At 55.3% G+C, this 22,618-nt stretch overlaps 3 protein-coding genes across 7 annotated transcripts in view; 2 read left to right on the top strand and 1 right to left on the bottom strand.

The window, feature by feature from the left end:
- Positions 1-28: 28 nt before the first annotated feature.
- On the top strand, positions 29-10,651 carry STYXL1 (serine/threonine/tyrosine interacting like 1). Of its 2 annotated transcripts, XM_040082243.1 has the most exons (9): positions 29-236; positions 1,355-1,416; positions 1,892-2,018; positions 2,340-2,396; positions 3,285-3,430; positions 4,777-4,922; positions 5,948-6,042; positions 7,720-7,829; positions 9,922-10,651. In XM_040082243.1, the coding sequence occupies exons 1-9, from the start codon at positions 134-136 to the stop codon at positions 10,051-10,053; spliced, it is 978 nt and encodes a 325-aa protein (XP_039938177.1). In that variant the 5' UTR covers positions 29-133; the 3' UTR covers positions 10,054-10,651. The 2 variants fall into 2 exon arrangements, with proteins under 2 accessions (XP_039938177.1, XP_039938178.1); XM_040082244.1 differs by lacking the exon at positions 2,340-2,396 and having other exon boundaries at positions 130-236.
- A 312-nt stretch (positions 10,652-10,963) lies between these two features.
- Positions 10,964-18,879, top strand: TMEM120A (transmembrane protein 120A). The gene is made up of 12 exons (XM_040082242.2): positions 10,964-11,081; positions 13,020-13,138; positions 13,552-13,668; positions 14,088-14,147; positions 14,804-14,899; positions 15,142-15,231; positions 15,579-15,644; positions 15,770-15,831; positions 16,044-16,136; positions 16,666-16,730; positions 17,289-17,357; positions 17,440-18,879. Exons 1-12 carry the CDS (start codon positions 11,007-11,009, stop codon positions 17,551-17,553), a joined length of 1,026 nt encoding a protein of 341 aa, XP_039938176.1. The 5' UTR covers positions 10,964-11,006; the 3' UTR covers positions 17,554-18,879.
- Positions 18,880-18,928: 49 nt separating this feature from the next.
- LOC120761223 (NADPH--cytochrome P450 reductase) overlaps positions 18,929-22,618 on the bottom strand; it is a 31,142-nt gene continuing 27,452 nt past the window's right edge. For all 4 annotated transcript variants that reach the window (XM_040082240.2, XM_040082241.2, XM_040082239.2 and 1 more), the window contains 6 exons: positions 21,980-22,161; positions 21,706-21,855; positions 20,971-21,238; positions 20,355-20,500; positions 20,080-20,165; positions 18,929-19,884 (listed from right to left, as the gene is read on the bottom strand). In XM_040082240.2, the coding sequence (XP_039938174.1) occupies positions 19,740-19,884; positions 20,080-20,165; positions 20,355-20,500; positions 20,971-21,238; positions 21,706-21,855; positions 21,980-22,161 (977 nt within the window). In that variant the 3' untranslated portion in view covers positions 18,929-19,739. The remainder of the gene's footprint in view (positions 19,885-20,079; positions 20,166-20,354; positions 20,501-20,970; positions 21,239-21,705; positions 21,856-21,979; positions 22,162-22,618) is intronic.

The raw sequence follows: 22,618 nt of genomic DNA, 5'->3' as shown, positions 1-22,618 counted from the left end.
GGGAGGGGTAGGGAAGTCTCGCGAGATCCCGCCTGAGGTAACCTTGGAGACCGGCGGGCGTCGCTGCCTGCGGCCGGGCGGGAAGGGGGGTGCGTGGTGTCGCGACAGTCGGCGACAGCCGGGCGGATGGGGGATGGCGGGGGTGATGTTCTGCGAGCCCCGACACCTCTACAACATCATCAACCAGTACCGGTGGAGATCGCGGCTGACGGAGCCCAACTACCTGTGCCTGCTGGGTGAGGCCGCGGCACAGGCCTGTCCCTGCCTGCCCCTGTCCCTGCCCTGTCCCTAGCCCTGTCCCTCCTCCTGCCTGCCGCTTCTCCCTGCCTGCTTCTTCTGCCCCTACCTGTCCCTGCCCGTTCTTGCTGTCCTTGCTGCCGCCCCTGTCTCTGCCTGTCCCCGTCCCTCCTCTTGCCTGTGCATGCCCCTCCTGCCTGCCCCTGCCCCTGGCCCTGTCTCTCCTCTGCCTGCTACTTCCCCTGCCTGCTGCTTCTGCCCCTGCTTGCCCCAGTTCCTGCTCTTGCTGCTGTCCCTGCCTGTCCCTGCCACTGTCCCTGCCCCTGCCTGCAGCCAAGCACTGTGCTCAGCCCGGGTAGATATCCTGAGCCAACGGGGCTCGTGAGGAAAAGCACACACATCTATTCTTGTCATTTCTGGGACCTTGCTCCCATCCCATTTCAGGTGCCATGACCTGGTGCTGCTTTGGCTTTCCTCAAGCTCAGCTGTCCCTGCTCTCATCAGTCCCATGGATGCACACTATCCCCTGCTGCTCCAGAGGTTTTAGACCTGGACTGGATTTCTCAACCATTACACAAAGATTCCTGATGACCACTTCCATTTTGCACAGGGTCAACATCCCCAGAAGGGTGCCTGATATTGCAATTAAATGTTTCGGTGAGGGAGTTAGCCAGTTTGGGATTCGGGTTGGGGTCTTTCCAGTGCCCCTCTCCCCAGCTCTGGAGCATCAGTGGCAGAGCTGCTGGGCAGGGCAGAGCACAGGATGGATGGTGGGAATGCTGCAGGAGCACACTTGGCTCAGGTTATCACTTGGTGTTACACACCGACTCCTCACATCAACCCTGGAGTTTGTTATACCCACACCAGAAGGCCTCTGTTTCTAAAAAAAAAACCATTAAAAAAATCACAGAATCATGAAGGTTGGTAAAGGCCTTCAAGTTCATCCAGTCCAAGAGCCGACCCTGCAACACTATAACCACCCCCAAACCATATCCCAAAGTGCCACATCTCCAAATCTACTCTGAGTGATGCCAGTGCCCGAATTCCCACTGACAAAATACAAAGAGGATTCCACCTTTAAAAGCCAATTGCTCTGTCTTGGGTTGTTTTTTTTCAGATGCCCGCTCACAGCGTGAATTCAATGAGAGCCACATTATCACAGCCCAGAGGATTGTACTGGTGAGGGGGTTGCTGTTGGTGTGAACCATCCCTGGATTTAGCAAAATTAGCAGGAAGCCAAAAACCGGTTTGGAACCCACGGGAAATGTCCCAGGCCCTTGCCCTGCCTCGGCCGTGCCCCGCGGCTGCCACTGGGGGGATGTATTCTGTCACAAAGCAAAGGTGGCTCCAGCAGCCCGAAGGATTGGCACATGGGAGCCGAATATCACGAAAAACATTGCGCAAGAACTCACAGAGTGCAGCCTTGCCTCACAAGGACAGCGCTGGCATCTGCACCGCTGCTGCTGGTGGAGCAATCTGCGCGATTTGCATCATCCCTGACTTCTAACCGGGGGCTGTCAGCGTCGTGTCCACCCACACGTACAAACCCAACACGTAGCTAGAGAGTTGTAGCTTACGAGATGTCAGGAGCGTTGATGCCGCCAGAGAAGAGTGGAGCCGTGCTCCTGATGGAATTCCTCTGTGATTTTGGTAGAGTCCTGCGGGGGAGTATCTGATCCCGAATCCCAAGGAGCTGGGCTATGTCAGATTCTGTGTGGTGTATGACCTCGACACCAGCTTTTTTGGCCGCACTGACTGTCAGGAGGAGGAGATAGAAACAGGTACGTGTGACCCATGTCAGTCCAGACCTCACTGCTGGATAGAGGTTCTTCCCACTCCTCGTTTAATTTTGTGAGCTTGTTGGAAGAGAAGTAAATGTTCCCGGTTTTATGTGAAAAACTGCTCTGCCTCTGTTTTTTCACTGTGTTGAGTATGTTCTTGGGCTTCAAAAATCCAGCTTTTATTTCAAAGCATCCTGGCAGTCCTGGTTTCCCATCTGTGGATGATCCTCTGAAGCTCCTTGTTGCATGTGAGAAACGAGTGGGTTTGGTTTTTTTGCCCCATTTCCCTGAGATTTGGTTTGTCCAACAATTGCCTTTCAGGGAGCAGCTCTTCTTCAGAGACTGATATCAGCAGCTCAGGTTCCAGGTGTTCCCAGAGTGAGTACTTGCTTCTTTGAGGGTAACAAAAGGCTTTCACTTCATGATATTTAAAAATATTTACCTTTAATGGGGGTGGTAATTTGATGGAGTTCACCAAGAAATGTGAAGTGCTGGAAAATTTTCCATGGCATTGTTGAGTCTTCCTTGAACCATGGAAGTGTTTGGCTTTCACACATCCTTTGGCAAGGAGTTCTGCTGCGAACAGAACCACTTCTGTTTGTCTGAGCTTTACAAAGGCTACAGGAGTTTTAGCAAGGATTTGCATCACTTTTTAAAGAAAAAAACAAGTGGGGGTGTAAGGGGAATGAATAAAGCAAGCAGGTTCCTAAATGCTCAGCGGTGAGGCAGTAAAGGGAAGGTGTGAAGAATCAGAACTGGGTTTCTATTGTGCTGATCTATTTCTAAAGCAGACATAGCTAGAGGGAAGCAGGATGGATTTCTTGGGAGGAGGAGCAGCCATCTCACATAATCTACTCTATTGAGGGGAGCGTTTAAAACGTATGTGAAAAATTTATTTAGGGCACTTCCTTTTTTCCCTGTTTGCCTAAAGAAAAGGCCCTCCATAAAACCGAGATTATTAAATTTAAATTAATAAAACTTCCCTATTATGGGAACTTATTACAAGCATTTCCCAAAGAAAAACGAGGAGAGGAAAAGAAATCTGGTCCTAGAAAAGAAACCAGGAGAGGAACAAAAGATCAGGATGAGAGGGGAAAAGCAGCACCTCCTATAACTGACTTGAAGCAACAAGAAAAGAGTAAGTCGAGCTTTTAACAAAGTTTTCTCCATCCATCAGATGGAATGAAAAGGGATTTGCTGTGGATGTCAGGGAGGCAGATGGAGACACTGAACCTGCCCGGGCAATCAGCTCTTTGGTCTCTTTAGGTGCTGGGGAAGGAGATGCCCTCCTCCATGCCAGAAACTTGGAGCAGTTCACCCGCCACCCTGTGCTCCTCCTGAAGGGAGGCTACAGGCGTTTTTCAGCTTGTTACCATTTCCTGAAGAGCCAGAAGATACTGTGGATGCCTCAGGTGAGATGAGACTAATTTCCAAACAGAAAACATTCATATCCAACTGATGATGGCTGGTGAATTCAGGTTAGATGGTGTTGCAAACCTGGCATCACAGCAATTTCAGACAGAGGAATTAAATGTAATTTGAGTCACTGTGCTTGCTCTGAGTCTCACCACTGATTCTTTTACAGCCACACTTTTCCCTCTTCTATTGCGTGAAAGGACGTTCATGGAAACAAGCTGGGAATGTTCCCCTGATAACCCTGAAACTGGCCTATGGAGAGTACAGATAACTGAACAAACAGTAGCAGATGATGATGAGAAGCAGGCTGCTGTCTCACACGTGGTTATCTGGCATAGTACACAGCAAATGTTTTCAAACAGAAGTACAGTTCCCACCAAGCACTGTGATCCATGTCTTTTCATCACGAAGGGGTCACAAAGCAAGCGCTAGTGCCTCGTTTCAAAAGGCCCAGGAAGAAAACAGCCATCCACTCAAACACTGGTGTCCTGATTGCTTGGTTTCATCTATAAACATCAATCCATTTAGCTTATGAGAAACAATTACCCTTTATTGCACATTTAGGACAGGCAGGGCAGGTTAAGAAGGTGCTGGACAACAGAGCATTTCATTCCAAGGTGTGTTTTGTTCCCACTGTTCCTTTCTGGTTCCCAGGAAACAGCCCATGACACGGTGCTAACCTGTGGCTGCTACAGCACAGGAGAGAAAATCGATTCACTTTGTGCTGCCCTGTGAAGGGCAACTCACTGCTGAGCTTCCCCCTCAGACTCAGCTGGACACAGGCACCTCCTTGCCTCTCAATTTAAGTTTTAAACTGTTAGACTGCTCCTTTGTGCCCCTGGAGCAGTATCCATGTGGATCCTTAGGGATGCTGAGGCACTGGTGGCTGCTCGTGTGTTTTCCTCCTCAGCCTCCACACTGCCGACAGCAGATGCAGCTGCAGATTCGTGCTGTGCCACTCCAGGGCACCTGCAGCTCTGCAGGTGGCAGATGACTTCATTTAGCCTTGCAAACAGTAACGAGGGAGAACATCAAACGAATCTGTCATGCTGCAGGCACTCCAGACAATGGAAAGAAATGTGTTCCACCTCCTGTTTAGTTGGGATTGGCTTCAAGTAATGCCACAACAACAGAGAGGCTGTTAATTATTCTCAGTAAAACTAGCAAAAACTTCAATATACAGCAAATCCAGGTGATTGAATGAATCATTACACTAAAATATGTCATGGGCTGCTGACTAAGTGCCTGTTCAACTCTTCACATGACTTCTTGTTTAAGAACTTAGTGAGCTAATGGGAGCAAAGACACTCTCTAACCTGAGCCTGTGGTTTCTTTCTGGCAGGAACTAGACACCTTCCAGCCATACCCTGTAGAAATACTGCCTGCAAAGCTATATATGGGCAATTTCAAGCAGGCCAGTGACAAACAAATTCAGAAAGATCTGAAGATCAAAGCACTGGTCAACATCTCTGAACAGCCTGTAACACTGTAAGTTAAACTGTTCAAGGCTTACCCTCACCAGTGTCTGTGATGTGAAAAAAATGAGGTGAACAGAGTTTATTGGCAGAGGAGCCCATGCCTGTGGCCTTCCAAGGAAACCTCTGTGCATATTCCAATGCCATTTCATGCTCAGTTTTCTAATTTCTGCTCCAGAGTTAGCACAACAGCAACACAGTCCTGCAGCCCTTGACCACGGGTGAATTGGGTAAGAGGAGGACTGGGAAGCCCTTGGTATTTCAAGTCTATCACATACCACCACTCCTCAGGAAAAACCCGTATCTCTAAATAGCTTTCAGAGCAAAATCTTACCAACACATCAGTGTAAAAGCTAAATCACCAATATGTCACATTTTTGGTCCTCCCACCTTACCTACTCTGTCCATGACCAGTCAGCTCAGTCTGCAGGCCTTGCTGGAAATGCAGTTTCACACGGGAAAAACCCAGTGGCATTTCTCAAGGTGGTGACCCAAAGAAAGTAACAAATCCTGTTACCCACCCCAGGACATGTGCACCAGCAGACATTTCTCATGCCTTTGGCTCCAGAGGAATGTCTCTGCACTGTGGGTATTATTCCCGTGCCCTCTGCAGGATGTTCTTCCACATTTTGGAAATTCCTCACCAATTTTTTGCCCCGTGAGTTCTGAGTCTGTGGAAGGAGGAGATGCTGCCATAGAAAACCCCATGGAGTGAACTGGGGGGCTCCACAAAATAGCCAACACACACTCTGAAAGCACACCTGCTTTCAGTTCATCTGTTTTCATTTATCTCTCTGTAGGTATCTATCTGTAGGTATCATTGCTGATACCATTGAAATGGAAAATCGGTGATTAAACTGGTTCTGTGTTACAAACATCTCTGTGCCTCACCATAACAAATCCCTTATCATGTTAATGATGACAATGATGAAAAACTCACACGTGTAACAGCAAACAAAATGATCACCTTGCCTCCAACAAACACATCTTGTCAAGGCTGCTTCTCTGCTCCATGTGGTCTGTGTGCTCTTTTTCCAGGTTTGCAGAAGAAGGTAAATCCCTCCATGTATCTGTTCCAGATTCACTCGAAGCAGATCTTTTTTCTTTCTTCCCCACCATTTCTCATTTCATAGGTGAGTGGATCCTGATCTGGAATTCCTGAGCCCTTGCTCACTGTAGGATATTAGATGGGAGTGACAGGAAGACAGGAGGGTAAGCAAGCCCACACCCTGATGGATACCAGAGCTGCCTCACTAACCAACGTGATGGACAGAGAAGAGGTTTTACAGGGCATCTCACTCTGATGTCTCACTTTAATTGATACCTCACTGATAACAGGGAGCTTTCCACCCAGTCTGAAAAGGCTTTGCAACAGGGTATCTACCAGGGCTTCATAGGATTCCCTCTTATGCCTTTGCAACAACCCTTTGACTCTCACCAGCCCAAACCTTCAGCCACCAGAGCTTTATTTGAACCTGTGTGACAGACATTAGAGAACTCAGCACGAGGCATTGATAATCTGTGATTTGCAGTGCAGACCCACTGTAGGGCCCAGGAAAACTTTCAGGTTGGACAGCATGAACCTGCCTTCAGCTGATTATATCAGATAGAGCACGCAAAAACACACTCTGCGCTCAGTGCCTGCAGCTGCACAGAGACACGGCTCCTGCAGCTCCATCCTGGTGCTGTCCAACCATGTTGTTATCTTTTATTGTGCTTATCAAATAACACCTGCCACAGAGCAAGGCCCTACTGAGCTGTGCTGGACAGAGCCAGAAGCAAAAGACCACCCTGACCCCACAGACCTTAATCCAAGGACAATATCAGACATGACAGCTGCACACAAAGAAACAACATTTGAAGATATAATTTTATATCCTGAACTGAATTTCCTTATTTGGTGCACCTGAATGTTGGCATTCACTTACTTGCCTTTCATTGTGCCTCATGCTTTTTCTCAGTAGTATTTCAGAAGTTTCCTTCTGATATCACACACGGTTTGTGGCTGTTTCCAAACCAGGCTACAAGAGTCTATTAACTGCACTTGTGGAAGTGTTCCACTGTTTATCTGATAGTGGAACTGTTTATTTGGCAGTGGAGAGCAGATTACTCAAACCGAGAACACGAGACTAAAGCTCTCCACATACTCCAAGAGGAGTGTGTGTATCCTCATGCCAGGTGTATGTTGGAGTGAGGCCAGTTCTACCCAGATCTTAGGACACAACTAGTATCTCACAATAGAAATGAGTTTAAAAATGCTGGCTTAGTGCTTGGGGGGGAAAAAAAGAACAAACAAAACATCTTGACAGCGCTAAAAGAAAAGGCTTTGCTCTATGAATTCTGGAATTCAGTTGCTAATATTTTAAAAACATCATTCTGTCTAGAGAGGGAGAGAAAGAATTAAAAGGTTATTCATTAAATATGCAACCTCCCAGGGAAAAATAAAATTTCAATACCTTTAGATCTGTGTGGGGAGAGTTTGTGATGCTGACCACAGCTGACAGGTCATGAAAGACTACTCCTCACACCCCTGAAGTGAAGGTGACACCAATGTGTAATGAAGCATCGACTGGTCATTGTCATTGGTGCTGCTCTTCAAGGCCATGTTTTAACTGTGGATTTTTAAGAAAGGAGAATGCTTACAGAAATGGGAGCTGGCAGTGCCCATCTGCTGCTGTCAGGGTTCCTGAGGGCTCCTGTCTCTCAGGCTGCAGCCTCCCTGTCAGCTGTCACCGAATTAGTGCTTGACTCTGCCACGGGAAGCTCCATTTCCCAGCTCACTAATTCGTGATTGGCATTTCTTGACTCAGATGCTCAGCTGGACGTGGGAGCAGTGCTGGTGTTCTCCAGCCTGGGGATAAGCCGCAGCAGCACAGCCACCATGGCCTATCTGATGCACTCCTGCCGCTTTTCCCTGCAGGTATGTCACTGTCACACTGTCACAGTCCCCACAGAAACTGCCTCAGCACTTTGTTTCTCTTTCTGAAGCCCCATCACTGTAGTAATAAGACATTCTCTGTGATTTCATGCACAATATCCACCTGATAATGGAACTGATTATATGATTTGAGATTGCATCTTCTTTAGGCCATTAAGGAGGTGGCTTAGGTGTGATTTTGGATCTGTGAGTCCTTACTCTAGAACTTGTGATATTTTTGTTTTCCCTACTTAATCAAAGGGCTAGGAAAGCAAAGCTGTGGTTACAGAACATGGTATTTCTCTCCTGGATTTGAGGAAAAGAGTGGAAGCTATTGCAGTTAATCCTATCTCTTAATTCCATGGCATTAGAGAAGTTCAGAACCCAGTGCTTGCAGGGCTCTCATTTACCATTGACTTCAGCACTGACTTCTTCCAAAATCCTTTTTTATTCCTCCAGAACCAATCTCCTCACACAGACACTGCTATATAGAAGTCTGGAATGGGATAACACTTGCCCAGGAGGGATGTACAGGTCAGATGGCCAGTACAGGCTGTTCCATAGCTCTGAATAATGAAAGAAATTAATGATAGATGGCTGGGAATGGCCTGGCTGTGCAAGAGCCTGGTGGCCTCTCCCCTGGTGCCAGGCCTTTCTCCCTTTGCATCATCTCCTGGTGCCTCCTAACATGGAACAGGAGAGTTCCCCATGGCAACTGACCAGCCTCTCCTTAAAAACCTCACCCTTGTTTGGAAAGCTCAGGAGCTCGAATGGATTGATCCAAACTTCACTAAAGCTGGGTCTGTGTCTGATAAGGTGATTGATTTTGTGCAAACATGTCCAACGTAAGAGGCAAGCTCTTTCCATGGCTGTGTGCCAGAGGGTAATTAGAGGCTGAGGGTGCCAGCAGGACTCAGGGTTCAGTCCCTGCACTAACAGGGATGTGATTGCTCCTGCAGGCTGATAACGGCCGCTCACTCACTGAATCACAGAATGTGCTTCCAATGGCAATGCAAAAGTCAAAGGCTGAGCCTTGCCATTCCTCTCAGTTGGCAACAACAGGTTGGTCTCAGCATTTTACTAAATGCCAAAAAAAATAAAGAAGAAAATATTGACAGAGCAGTGCTTGCCCACTGTTGGCTGGGCAAAGCTTTCCCGAGGGATTACCCTGGCAGACAAGTTTGTTTCTTGCAGACAAAAGCAGTGCAAGATTTCTGTGTGATCCTCCAGCCAATCCAGGCAAAGACCTTTGAAAGCTTCCAAAAGGCAAAAGCAAGGCAGTTGGGATGTGCAGTCCCTGATTCTATTAGTGAGCAATATGTGAGCAGATCTATGGAGTCCAGGGGAACCAGAGACACCACAGTGTAAACCCAGAGGAGTAAATATTGGAATATCAGCCTCAGAGCCTGCAGAATCAGAAAGATTAGAAAAACAAACCAATGGAGCACTATCTGCTGACCTTTGGTCTCATTTCACTTAAGCAACCCTCCAAGTGCTGAGGGCAAGCTCCTTTACGAGCAGGGAGATGAGCACTGACAGGAAAACCCAGTGATGGAGCTGGAGTAATGCTGGTGGATCTGCCCTGTGTGTGTGTCAGAGTTTCTAGGTGATTACTTGGAGTTAACAATTAATTAAGATGGCTGTGATTAATATAGTGGGATAACTGCGAGGTCATAACTGCTCTGCCACATCAGGTCACACCAATCCAAAAATGTGATAACTTTCATTGCTTTATGACCTTTGTAGCTGATACTTCACTGCTTTGCTCATCATCTGTGGAAGGAGCAGCATTTTAGGGTAAAATAAGGATTGCACCGCTCCATCAGAGTAGACTAACACTAAGTAGTGAAAGCAGCCTGAGCTGCCCTTGCATCCAGGAGAGCAGACCATGAAGGGGACAGGTTTCTCTCAGGTTCACATCTGGATCCAGCCTGTCCCTGCTTTGGTTCCAAACTCTTCTCCACAGCTTCTTGCAGTCCAGCACAGGGAGCAAATACAAAGCTGTGTTGACTGAAGCGTAGCTGCTTTGCGAAAATGCACAAGAGTCACTTTCTATTCAATTCCTAACAATTCTTTACTTTCCTTCTGTCTACAGAGAGCTTGGAAATACCTTCTGAAATGTAAAATGAACATGAGACCACACCGGGGCTTTGTGGAACAGCTCTCAGCTTGGGAGACCCAAATCTATGGGTGGCCAATCACAGACGTCTCTGAACCAAATTACTGACAGAGAACATCCCACGGGGAAAACCACTTCCCTTCCCCCTTCCGGGGAGAAAGTTACTTGGATGCTGTGTGAAAAAAGACCCGAACGTAATGGAAAAGCTTTCCTCTCTAGCCCCATGTCATTTTGGGCCAAGATTTGGAGGCTCGTGGGGAACTCACCTGTGCTGGAGGAGGTGGCAGTTTGGGGAATGCAAGTCCTGCAGGATGTGGCCCATTAGACACAGCTCGATTCTTTAGTAAACAAAGGGGATTATAACCACAGCTGTGGGGCAGGCAGTAGGGTTATCTCTGTAAAGGTTTCTCATCCATGCTCCGCAATGGTAAATTTAGAGCCTGACAGTGCCCACTTGCAGTGCGGAGAGGTGACAACAGAATTTCCCTGTTTCGGAAGTCCCCGTGCCCTGTGAATGCCTTCTCAGCTACCACGGCCTGTCACAGACTCGCTGGCAGGATTGTTGACAATTCCACCCTTCCCATTTGCTGCCTTCTAATCCTACAACCAAACCTCCGAGCACAGCTGGTAATTTTGAAGCCTCAGTGCTGTCACACGAAACATAAAGTCAGTACCCTCCTCTCTTACAGCACTCCGAATTCTGTTCTTCGACATCACAAAATAAAACATGACAGTAAAACACTCCCTGGCTTTGCAGCACTCCGCGTTTGGGGATTCAGCGGTGGGTTTGGGTTTCTCACTCTGACACGCGCGGCCAGGGCCGGGAACGCCCCCCGAGAGCTGCCCGAGCTGAGAGCCAGCCCGGCGCACCCCACACAGCCCGGCGCTCCGGCGATTCCAGGGAATCTCTCGTTTTCCAGGCTCCGATTCGGAGGAGAACACGGAACACGCGAGGCCCCGCCCCTGGCCCCGCCCCGGGGCGTGTCCGGAAGGGGGCGTGGCCAGCGCCGCCCGTCGCCGCGGGCCGGGCCGGGCCGGTCACCGCCGCCGCCATCGCCGCCATGGCCTGGGGCGCCTCGCTCGCCGAGTGCCTGCGCGAGTGGGAGGAGCTGCAGGACGGCTACCAGCGCATCCAGGTACCACCGGCCCCGGGACGCCCCCGGGCACGGCCCGAGGGAGCGCTCCGGCCGAGCGGGGCACGCCGGGGTTACCGGCACCGGGGGTGGGAGATCCCCCGAGGGTGTCCCGCAGCATCCCCAGCGGGTACCGCGGGTAGCCGAGCTCTGGCCTCTGGAGCGCGGGTGCTTTCCCCCCGTGTCCCAGCCCTGGCGTCCGAGCTTCGTGCCGTGGGGCCAAGCGTTTCGGAGCGGGGCAGAGGTGCCGGGCTGTGCCGGGCACGGGGCTCGGGAAGAGCGGGGTACCCCGGTCTGGTGCCCCGGCCCGCCGTGGACGTGGCGTGGAGACCTGAGGTGTGCCGGCTTTCCTGCTGGGAGCGGGGAGCGGCAGTGCCTGGCGTGGCACGGCCGGACGAGGTGCGCAGATGCCGTTTCACTCCTTACGGCTCCCCGTCAGCCCGGAGCCAGCCAGCCCCGCAGGGAAAGCGGAGCCGAGGTGTCCCGGAACCCGGGCGCGCTTCAGCCAGGCGCCTTGTCCCGACTGCCATACCCTGTCACCGCCGGGGCTGGCCGGGGGCTCCGTGCCAGGAAGGTGACTTGGTGTCAGAGGTGCTTCCACCTGCTTTGTGTAATCCCCAGGGCGCTGCCTGCCGGGGAAGGAGTGGGCAGGGTTCAGCTCACACAGGGTCACCCAAGGGAAAGGTTGGCCAACCATCTCCTGCTGCCGCTCGGGTCACTCGGCTGCAGCTGCGCCCGTTCCCTTTCCCCCTCCTTCCCGCCCGGGAGCGGGGTGAAGCGGATGTTGTTGCGGACGCGTCGCTGCTGTGCCCAGATCTGGGGCAAGGGAGGCTTTGAGAAACCTCCTCTTGCTCCATAAGGGTTGCGTGGATGTCCCGGGTCGCCCACTTCGAGCCCTGAGTGCAGCCACTCAGCGCCGGCCCTTCCCTTCGGGCGCCTCCTCCCGCGGTGATCCCTCGTCCGGGCTGTCTCCGAGCGCCGAGCTCGGATGCTGGCACGGCTAAAGGACTTGTCACCAAAGCCACTTGTTAACTCCAGAGCCAGAAGGAGGTGACTCTAGGTGGCAGCAGGAAAGCTTGATGGTCAAGCAGGGAATGTCCTCAGATAGATCAGGGGCATAAATCACTGCTGTGGAACTGGGACTATGTGGGATCGGTTCCCTCCTTTGCTCTCGGTTTCACCTTTCTCCTTTGGGAAGGACTTTTAAGATCTGGTGATCGAGTGGTCGATAAGAGCTACAGAGGTTAAAACTTGTTCATGCCAAGGTCTGGTCCAAGGGTTGTTGTGAGCAGCGTGTAATTCCCTGCTGCAGGTGGCATTCAGGCTGCTGTGGCCGAGGTGAGGCTGTTTTCCTGCTGATCTGGACAAGCAGCAGCATTGATCCAGCAGCTCTCCCCTCTCCCTACTAAATATAGTGGAGAAATGCATCCAGCCTCATCCAGGTGCGGTTGGGTTACCGGGCACTCAGCTGCAGCCCTGCTGGGAGTCCATCCTCTTTGTCCAGCTCACTGCCAGGCTCCTTCCAGCTTCCCAGGGGTGCTCAGGTGGAGCCCCAAGGCCCTGAGTTGGGGCTGGGAGACCTGGAGGCACCGAGAGCTGCTCGTCCTGTCCCATTGCTCTGAGTGGCCCACAGTTGTACCCTGGCCCACACAGCGTTTATTCCCAAGTCTTTCCTGTCTGCTGTGTGGAGTCATTGGTGTCCTGAGCGCAGGAACATCCTGTGGGTAGCCTGCTTGAGGCTGGGGATGGGCATCCCCATGGAATCAGGGCTGGCTGCAGGCTGTCCCCAAACACACCCGGCCTTCTGCAGCCGCCTCTCCTCTCACCCAGCAGCTGCACAGGTGAAATTAAGGACATTTTTTAACAAAAGCGTCATAGAGGGCCCAAGGACAGGGGTGTCTGGGCAGGCAGCTCTAACGCGTGCTGCTCTCTCCTTCCCAGGACAACCACAAGCTGTACAAGCAGAAACTCGAGGAGCTGACCAAGCTCCAGGATGGAATCTCCAGCTCCATCACTCGGCAGAAGAAGCGGCTGAAGGAGCTGTCGCTCTCCCTCAAAAAGTGAGTCAGTGCTCTGTGACAGCACGGGAGGGGAGAGCAGCTGAGCTCACCTCATGTCTCAAATGCAAACATCTCTGCAGCCAGGTGCTGTGGGGAGGCTGATCCTCCTCAGCCCCCCTTTCCTCTGCCCTGATTTGTGCCCCGTTTGCAGTTCAGAGCTCACAAGGGTTTTGCAGCTGCTCCCCTCCTGCACAGAGCTCTCCCCATCCTGGCCTCACCCTGCTCCTTCTCTTGAGCAACATCACGGCCTGACAGAGGAGCTCACCCTGCTGATGGAGTTGAGGACTTGCCTCCCGTCCACCTTGCCTGTCCTTGGGGTGTCCTTGCCCGAGTCAGTCACCCGTGGAGTGGCAGCATGTGCTGCTCACGTTACAGCGGCTCTCCTGATGCCCGTGCCTGTGTTTGCTCCCCAGATGCAAAGCCCAGGTGACTCCCGAGCAGGAAGCGTCCATCCAAGAGACCCAGAGCCTGATTAAAGAGAGGCAGAACGTTTTCTTTGAGATGGAGGCCTATCTGCCAAAGAAGAACGGGTGAGAAAGCACTTCAGCTCGGGGTGGGGCACCGGGGCCACCCTCCACATCCCTGCGGCTGTAACGCTGCAGGCACAGACCCAGAGCTGTCACCCTGCACCCCAGCGGTGTCACAGCTGTGCTGCTCCACTTGGGCTCCCCAAGGACAGCTGAGCAGGAGCTGCCCCTCACTCCTCATCACCCACCCTTGGACAGTGGCTGTGCCCGAGGAGAAGCCCTGGTGAAACACCCCGGTGCCTGTGGGAGGTGGGCTGTGTGCTCCCCCACCCGTCCCCCTGCCCGTGGGAGGGGATTCCAGAGGGTTTGTGCCTGGCAGCTCCAAGTGGAAGCACCTGGGGGTCATCCCTGGCCCCACTGGTGGCACAAGAGGGGACAGCTCCATGCCAGGCCCTTGTCCTAACGCTCTGCTCTCTCCCCAGGTTGTACCTGAGTCTGGTGCTCGGCAATGTGAACGTGACACTGCTCAGCAAACAGGCCAAGTACGGCCCCTCCTCGCTGCACCCCTGATTTGCCTCACTTGGGATCCCCTTGGCAGCAGGAATGACAGCTCCTCTCAGGCAGACACGGGGCTGGCTTGGCTCACCTGGTGTAGATTCCCTTCCTGAGCTGTTTTCTGCATCATTTCCCAAGAATCAGCCAAATCCCTGGCTCCCCCCCACATTCCTGCCACTGGGCTGGGATGGACCATTAGCTCTGACAAGTCAGTGGGATCCTCCACCGAAGCCAGACAGTGGATAGTCCCCTCCTCTTCCCTTGGGGAAGCACCAAAAGTTAGTTTTGGCTCCTGAGAGCCTTTCCCTTGCCAGAGATGCCCAGCCAGGAGCCTCTCCCCTCTCCCTCTGTTGCCCAGTCCTCCCTGTGGAGACAGGTCCCAGTCTGCCTGTCTTCCCCACCGGGACCACCCACCAGGTTGGGGTGGTTTGGGGTGCTCAGACGTGTCCCAGCTGTGTGGAAGCAGCCTGATGTGCTCTGCTCTCAGAAATACCCCCAAAGCAAGGTTCTTCCCAGGCCTTGGGTTCTTCTGTCCCCGAGGTTCCCAACAGGACAGAGCTTTTACCCAGCCAGATGGGACGCGAGGACACAAATTTCCAGCAGCCCCCTTTTGCTCCAAACCCGTCCTTGTGCTTCCCTGCAGGTTTGCATATAAAGATGAGTACGAGAAGTTCAAGCTCTACCTCACCATCATCCTACTCATTGTCTCCTTCTCCTGTCGGTTCCTGCTCAACTCCAGGTGAGTCTGGCTTGCTGCTGGGCAGAGATCTCCTCCCGGAGCCCCCTTGCCCTTCTCCCCCATCCTGGAATATCCAGAGCCGAAACAGGAGATCCTGGTAAAAGTGTCTGGACACTGCCCTGGAGGTGGGGTGGCCTTTGTGGCCACGGTGGGTGGCGGGGAGCAGGTCCCTTCCCTGGGGCTGGGTGTCCCATGGCTGTCAGGGTGCCCCCAGCCTTCACACCCCGCTCTGCGTGACCCAGGGTGACGGACGCCGTCTTCAACTTCCTGCTGGTGTGGTACTACTGCACCCTCACCATCCGCGAGAGCATCCTGATCAACAACGGCTCCAAGTGAGTCCCCCGGGCCCGGGGAGGGGGCGTGCAGGGGGCTGGGCTTCTCTGCAGGGCCCTGTCGCAGGGGAGCCGCTCCCTCCTACTCAGGGTGCGGCAAACCCTGCCCGGAGCTGCAGGAGCGCGGCAGGAGGAACCTCCCGTGCGGAGGTGGCGGGGAAGGTGGAGCTGGAAGGGCCCTGGTGCTGCCCAGCCCCGAGGTCCTGGGTCCTGCTCTGAGGAGCATTTCCCAGCCAGCTCTGGGAGCTGTGGGGTGGCTGGGGCTGGGCTGCTCCACTCTCTGGGGTGCCTTTGGCTCTGGATTCACGCTCCAGACGTGACGCTGCTTCTCTGTGTCTGCCCTCCAGGATCAAAGGCTGGTGGGTTTTCCATCACTACATCTCCACCTTCCTCTCGGGTGTCATGCTGACGTGGTAAGTGCGTGTCCCCTGTCCCGTGGCGGGGCTGCCTGGGCAGCTCTGGCCAGGGGCTGTGGGACAGGCAGGGCTGGCTGTCCCCTCCCAGCCCCCGGCCCCCAGCCAGCACCGTCTCTCCACAGGCCAGATGGGCTCATGTACCAGATGTTCAGGAACCAGTTTCTCTCCTTCTCCATGTACCAGAGTAAGTGCTGCCACGTGTGCTGCGACAGGGACTGACCCCAGGTGCTGAGAGTGCCTGCAGAGCTCTGCAGCACGTGGAGGCCTGGCTGTAGCTGCTCCCAGCTCCCAGCTCAGCTGGCAGTTCCCTGGGCCTCCTGTGGCCTTTGTGGGTGGTGCTGAGGCTGGGAGCTGATCCCTGGGCAGCTCCTGACAGCAGCCCTGCTCTCCTTGCAGGCTTTGTGCAGTTCCTGCAGTATTACTACCAGAGCGGGTGCTTGTACCGGCTGCGAGCGCTGGGGGAGAGGCACAACATGGATCTCACTGTGGGTGAGTGGATGTCCCCTGCTGGTGGTCTCAGGCTGGTGCTCAGCTCACTGGGGGCTGCGGCTTCTACTGGAGGAAATGGTGACACTTTGATTTGAGGTCACTTTTATCAGTGGCATGAACAGTAAAAGTTACAAGTCAAAGCAAAGCTCCCAGAGCAGCATCTCCTATGGGGCAACACCACCCCAAAGGCTGATTGTCCCCCTGCTCCTGCTCTGCTGGCACCACCACCCCACATCTGGCTCCCTCAGGATGTGGCTCTGGGCATCCCAGGTTTCCCCAGGAAGCTCCTTCAGACATGAAACATCCCTCCAACACCCCAGGCGCTGCAGGCTGTCGCTCCCCTGACACCGAGGGCAGAGCCCCGTGTTGGATGAGGAGTCCCTGTCGCTGTCCCCTCTGCAAGTGCCCCTCCTCAGCCAGGCACGCTGTGGGCACTGAGCCCCCCTGCCCTGCACATCTGGAGGAGCTGGGCTCTGTCCGCTCTCCACCAGCACATTCCAGATCCTCACAGAAACTTCATCCTTTGCAGAGGGCTTCCAGTCCTGGATGTGGAGAGGCCTCACGTTCCTGCTTCCCTTCCTCTTCTTTGGGCAGGTGAGGCTGCCCCAGTCCTTGCAAGAGGCCAGAGCCCCGGGTGGGAGCGGGATGTGGCACATTCCCAGCTGTGCTCGGTGGCCTGGACATGGCACAGACCCCACAGGCTGCCACAGCCGTGTGAGATGGGATGCCTGGGGCAGGGAAATGCTTCCAACAAATGCTGAGCCTTTCCCTCTGAAGTACCACCACCTCCTCAGCTGGGGAGGTGAGACGGGGAGGAGCTGGGGTGGTTCTGCTGTGTGCTCAGTGCAGAGGGACTGCGGTGAGAACCCTTCCAAAGCCTTGGCAAAGCCCTTCTGAGCTCCAGCTTTGAGCTGCTGCTGCGAAGCATCGAGTCCTCCCTCGTTGAGGCTGATGGCCAAAGGCTTCCTCATGGGCTCCAGCTGCTCTGAAACAGGGGCGATGTCCTAGCTGGGGTCCTCTGGCCTGGATGAGGTTTCAGTGCCCCCACACGAGGCTGGGGTGGGGTTTTACCCAGAGGTACAGCTGGAAGGGCTCCAGCCTGGGACTGAGCCTCTGGAAGCAGCAGCTCCCTGAATCTCCTCTCTCCTGCAGTTCTGGCAGCTCTACAACGCCATCACCCTGTTCCGCATGATCCAGCACCCCGAGTGCAAGGAGTGGCAGGTGAGGAGGCTCCCGGGAATGCCCCGGCAGGGGGAAGCCCCAGGCACGTCCCTCCTGCTGACTCCGGCCTCTCCCCCCACAGGTCCTCATGTGCGGCCTCCCCTTCTTCATCCTCTTCCTGGGCAACTTCTTCACCACCCTCCGCGTCGTCCACCAGAAGATTCAGAACAAGAACCAGGACGCGAAGGAGAATTGAAGTGGGGCAGTGTGGGGGCCTGGACTCTTTCTCCCCACTGGCTCCGTCCCCTATCCCCATCTCCTCAATTCCGTCCGGACTCTGGTGTCTCATCCCGTTCCTTGGAGGCTTGGGTGTGGGACAGAGCTCAGAGCCTGCTCCTGGCCAGTGCATGTGCTCAGCACGGGGCTGGATCCGTGCTGGAGTCACTCACCTGGAGGCAGGAGCACCCTGCACCTCCTGTCCTGGCTGCCTTGCACATCCAACAGCAGGATGCTTGGGACAGCCACTCCCCTCCCTTTTACTGGGATGTGCCCTGGCTGCTGGTGCTCCCCGCCCCACTGGGACAGGGCAGTGTCCAGGGACAGCCTCACACGGCTCCTGGGGTGCTTGAGGCTCCCCCACTTTTCCCCCAGCCCTGCACCCAGGCCAGCGGCCCCAGGGCAGCCTCGTCACTCCAAGGGCTGCGCACAGCCCCGGATTCCAGGGGTGCCCCAGCTCCTCCCTCGCCTTCAATGCGCAGGGCAGGGGTGGGAGCAGCAGGAGCCTGGTCCAGGCCTCACGCTGGAGCTGTGCTGGCAGCTCCTGAGGCTGCACGTGTGAAAATAAAGGGAAGGAGCCACCCTGGGCCACTGGGCCAGTCTGGGAACAGCTTCCACACTCTGCTCTGCAGCTTTGGTTCATCAGGAAGTGGGTCCTGACACAACCTCCCTGGAAGGAGGGTGGAGGAGGGGGTCAATAGGAAAATTGTCACAATAGGACAAGAGGAAACAGCCTCAGGTTTCACCAAGGGAGGTTTAGATCGAATACGTGAGCAGCCACAGCCCCGGCAGAGGCTGCCCAGGGCCGTCGTGCAGTCGCCATCCCTGCAGGGATTTAAAAGCCATGTAGATGTAGATGGGGCAGCTGGGGACAGGGTTGGGTGGTGGATCTGGCAGTGCTGGGTTAAGGGTTGGACTCAAGGATTTGGAGGTGTTTCCCAGCATAAATGAGCCCCTGATATTATGAAAAGTCATCTCCTTGTGCCCTTCCACAAGCCTGGGCAGCAGTGGGGGCTCCTTCCCATGGCTCCCCGGTCTGCACAGGCTGTGGCAGAACTGTGGCCACCCAAGGAGCCCAGCAGAACCTCAGTGTCCCTGGAGCTGGTACCAGCACCAGGAGCTCTGGAAGAACCAAAGAGCAGGTTGGGCACAGCTGCACCCCAGTCCAGAGCCTGCTCCTGCCAGCCTCCTCCCCTCCCACAGCCCAGCACTCAGGGTAGGGGCTGTCCCCAGCTCAGCCTAAACCCAGAGCTGCCACCACATCCCCAAATTTCCTGCCAGTTACCATCCATTGCTCCTCCTGCCTCCTTCTTCCCTCTGGCTGAGCAGAGAGAATGCAGGTACCAGACACGGTATTTTTATTCCAAGGGCAAATGTATTTAAATAATTTACAATCACTGGACAGCCTGGAAGTCTCGGGGTTGTGTTGGTGGTTTTTTGTTTTTTTTTTCATGCTTAAATCACAAAGATGTTCAAAATAAAAACCGTATTTAAAAAATGACCGTACACGGCGTGAGGGAGGGGCTGGGCTCAGGGGAGCTGCCGGGCCCCGGGGAGCAAGCAGGACCCCTTTGGGCTGAGACCCCGCCTCCCAACCCGGGCGTATTCCAGAGGGAGAGGAGCTGGAGCCAGGGCGGGCAGTGGGAATGGAGCAGGAAATGCTGGTGGGGCCACAGGACAGCTCTGTGCCCGGAGCCAGCCCCACATCCCAGGGCTGGGCAAAGCCTCGATCCCAGCCCGAGCACGGCCCCTGCACCCCTCTGCTGTCCCTGCAGGCCAGGCCGGGCTCCAGCCCCGGGGATAAGGCAACACCTCGTGTTCAGGGAAGGACTCCCTGGCAGCGTCTGTCCCTCCTGCCCCACCGCGTCCCTGCTGTCCCTGGCCTCAAGGCAAACGCTGGTGCACGCTGAGGTGACGGTGGCACTGCAGCTCCTGGACAGCAGCCTGAGCTACCCCCCTGCCCCTCTCAACCCTCTCCACCCCTTGGGCCCACAGCCTGCCCCGAGGGGCTGCTGAGGCCCCCGGAGGGGTTGGGAGCGACACCGGGGTAGCCGTGGGCTGGGGCCGGCGCCGTCACCCACAGCAGCAGAGGCCAGCAGGCACCTGCCAGCTGCCCTGGCCCACGCCTGGGGCCCTGCTCTCTCCCCGGCCCCGCCAGCCCCGCTCTTAGCTCCACACATCCAGGGAGTAGCGGCCCTTTGTCATCAGTTTCTTTACATAGTCCACGGCCTGGGGCTGGCTCATGTTCCCGAACTCAGACACGATCTCGTAGAAGGTGTTCTGCACGTCCCGGGCCATGTTCCGGGCGTCGCTGCAAACGGGGAGCGAGTGAGTTAGCACAACACAGCCACGGAGCCCTGCCACCTCCCACTCTGGACACAGAGGGTCTGCTCATCCCAGCACCCTGCCCTCCTCTGAACCAGTACAACCCTCTCCAGAGCTGGGGAAACTGAGTCACACTGCTTTTCCTGAGAATGGGAAATCCCCGTCCTGTCCCCAGACCTACCCGCACACATAGATGTGAGCCATCCCCTCGTTAACCAGCTTCCAGACATTTTCCTTGTTCTTTTTCAGTAAGTGCTGGACATAAACCTGGCAGGAAACAAGGTGGGAGTGAGGAGAGAGGAGCAGAGCCCCCCCCACACCACAGACCTTGGAGAGGGAGGGAAGGCAAGGCAGTGTGCGTGGCTCTGGGAGACAGGGGAAGTGCTGGGTGCTCCTGCCTGCCACGGCAGTGACGGTGGGCAGCAGGAACAAGTGGCAGAGGGAACAGTGTGGTACCTTCTCAGCCTGGTCCCTGGAGAAGGCCACGTTGAGCTGGGTGAGCACTCCCTCCTTCTGGAAGCGGGCCAGCTCCTCCCGGTACAGGTAGTCCTCGCGCTCGCGGCGGCAGCCGTAGTAGAGCACTGTCTCGCCCACCTCTTTGCCTGCAGGGTCACACAGCCCCCATCAGCTGGGCCCTGCCAGCCCCCAGCCCCGTCCCCTCCCAACCTCCCTTGTCCTGACAGCCCCAGCAGCCCCCGGCCCTGGGCTCTCGCCCTCTCTGTACTTCCAGAGCTGCCCGATGGCTTCTGCTTCTAAGGGGAAGCTCAGGACTGATTCTCAGAAGTGGCCACAAGCTTTAGAATCGAGTCTGAGTGACCTGACTGTGGTTATTTGGAGGTGTGGTGGTGGCAGAGGTCAGAGAATTGCCCCAGGTCTGTGCACCCCCAAACATCCTCTGTGGCCAAGAGAAGGACCAAGCACCCTCCCGTGGACAAAACCACCCAGCTCTGCTCACCCCGCCCCACCACTGCTCTGGCTGAGCCCAGCAGCAACAGGAGCAGCAAAGCTGCACCCTGGAGGCACCAGCTGGCCCCACAGAGTCCTGCAGCAGCTCCAGCCCCTGGGCACTCACCTTGCTGCTTCAGCCAAGCCCGCTCCTGGATGAAGCCGATGAAGGGGGCGATGCCAGTGCCCGGCCCGATCATGATCACGGGCGTGCTGGGCTTGAAGGGCAGCCGGAATTGCGACTTCCGGACGTACATGGGCACCAGGGAGCTGCTCCCGTTCTGGTCAGGCACCTTGCTCTTGAGCCAGTTGGTGGCCACCCCTTTGTTCAGGCGGCCCGTCTTGGTCTCGTACTCCACGGTCACGGCACAGATGTGGATGGAGTTGGGATGAACCTGCAGGGAAGAGATGCTGGAACCAGGCAGAGAAGGAGCCTCAGCAACCCCACACTGCTTCCATCTGCTCAGGAATGAGAAGTTTAACCTCATGTTAACATTGGGACAGCTACTCCTCCCTGTGTGCTCCTCACGGGGCTTCTGTCTTGTCCTCAACTCATCACGGGACCACTGAGCTTCCCTGGAGGTTGCCAAAGGTGACTTCTGACCAGCCCCTAAAACGCCACCTCACCAGGCAAAGGGACCAAGAGGAGCAGGGCTCCAGAGAGCGCAGGGGTTATCAGGGCACAGCTGGCTGCAGCGTGAGACTTCCACAGCCCCTGTGGGAAGCTGGGACAACTCCACGCACAGAGATCACTAAACCTGCCCCTCTCGTAGCAAATGTCACCCAGGAGAAGCTCCCCACGTCCAGCCCCCAGCCGGAGCGGTGCCTCCAGCGCCGCGCTCCCCGCTGGAAGCACACCCACCTTGGAGGAGGAGGCGATGGAGTAGTAGCGGGCCTGCAGGCGGGGCAGCAGCTCGCACAGGTGGTCGATGGGGGGGCGCAGGGAGGGCATGTCCTGCAGGATGGCCAGGATGTTCCTGCGGGCCTCCACCACCCAGCTGAGGTACAGCTCCTGCAGGCAAAAAGAGGGCACAGGCATCACAACCTCTCCCCAGCACGCCTGCCGAACACCCCCTCGCCTCCCTGGGTGCCTTTTGGGGATCCCCCAGCCCAGCTGGGAGGGGCAGGGCTCCCACCTTGCCCTCCGCTGCAGACGAGGCCATTTTGCGGAGGCGCTCCTGCTCGCCGCTGTCGGTGGCGTACTGGGCCAGCTCGTAGAGCACGTTGGTGCGGGGAGGGTTGGTGATGTCCAGGTAGTAGGTCAGGGCTGTCCGGTACGACGTGGGGCAGGGGAAGGGATGCTTCTTGTTGGATTCCTCTGCAGAAGCGGGAGAGAAAGGAAAATTAAAAACCATCCACGTCAGGCCGTTAGGAGGTTTTGTGCCGGCTGCTACGCACGGTGAGGGCTGGAGACAGAGCAGAGTGGGCTTCAGGGAGGAGAGAGCAGCCTGTGGGTCAGAGGCCCAGCTCCACACTGAATCCCCTCCTTCCCCAGGCAGCTCCATCTCTCAGTAACCCATTTTGTGTTTCACAGATGTTGCCTGACAGTTTAGCAGCAAAAAATACACCCAGCATTCCCCAAGGGCTCCCTGCCCTGAGATGTGCAGGCACAGCCCAGCAAACCCCCAGGCGGAGCAGGGGGCTGCCCTCCATGGATGGCCTCAAAAGCGTCCTTAGGCTCTGTCAGCCACGTAGAGCTGTGGCAGCAGTCAAGGCTGGAGCCATTCTGTGCAGCCTTGAGAGGTCCACAAGGGACAGGAATGTGACAGCGTGAG

The sequence above is a fragment of the Hirundo rustica genome, chromosome 19 (assembly GCF_015227805.2).
Source record: "Hirundo rustica isolate bHirRus1 chromosome 19, bHirRus1.pri.v3, whole genome shotgun sequence".
Taxonomy (NCBI): Eukaryota; Metazoa; Chordata; class Aves; order Passeriformes; family Hirundinidae; genus Hirundo; species Hirundo rustica.
This window is presented reverse-complemented; position numbering and strand designations above follow the sequence as displayed.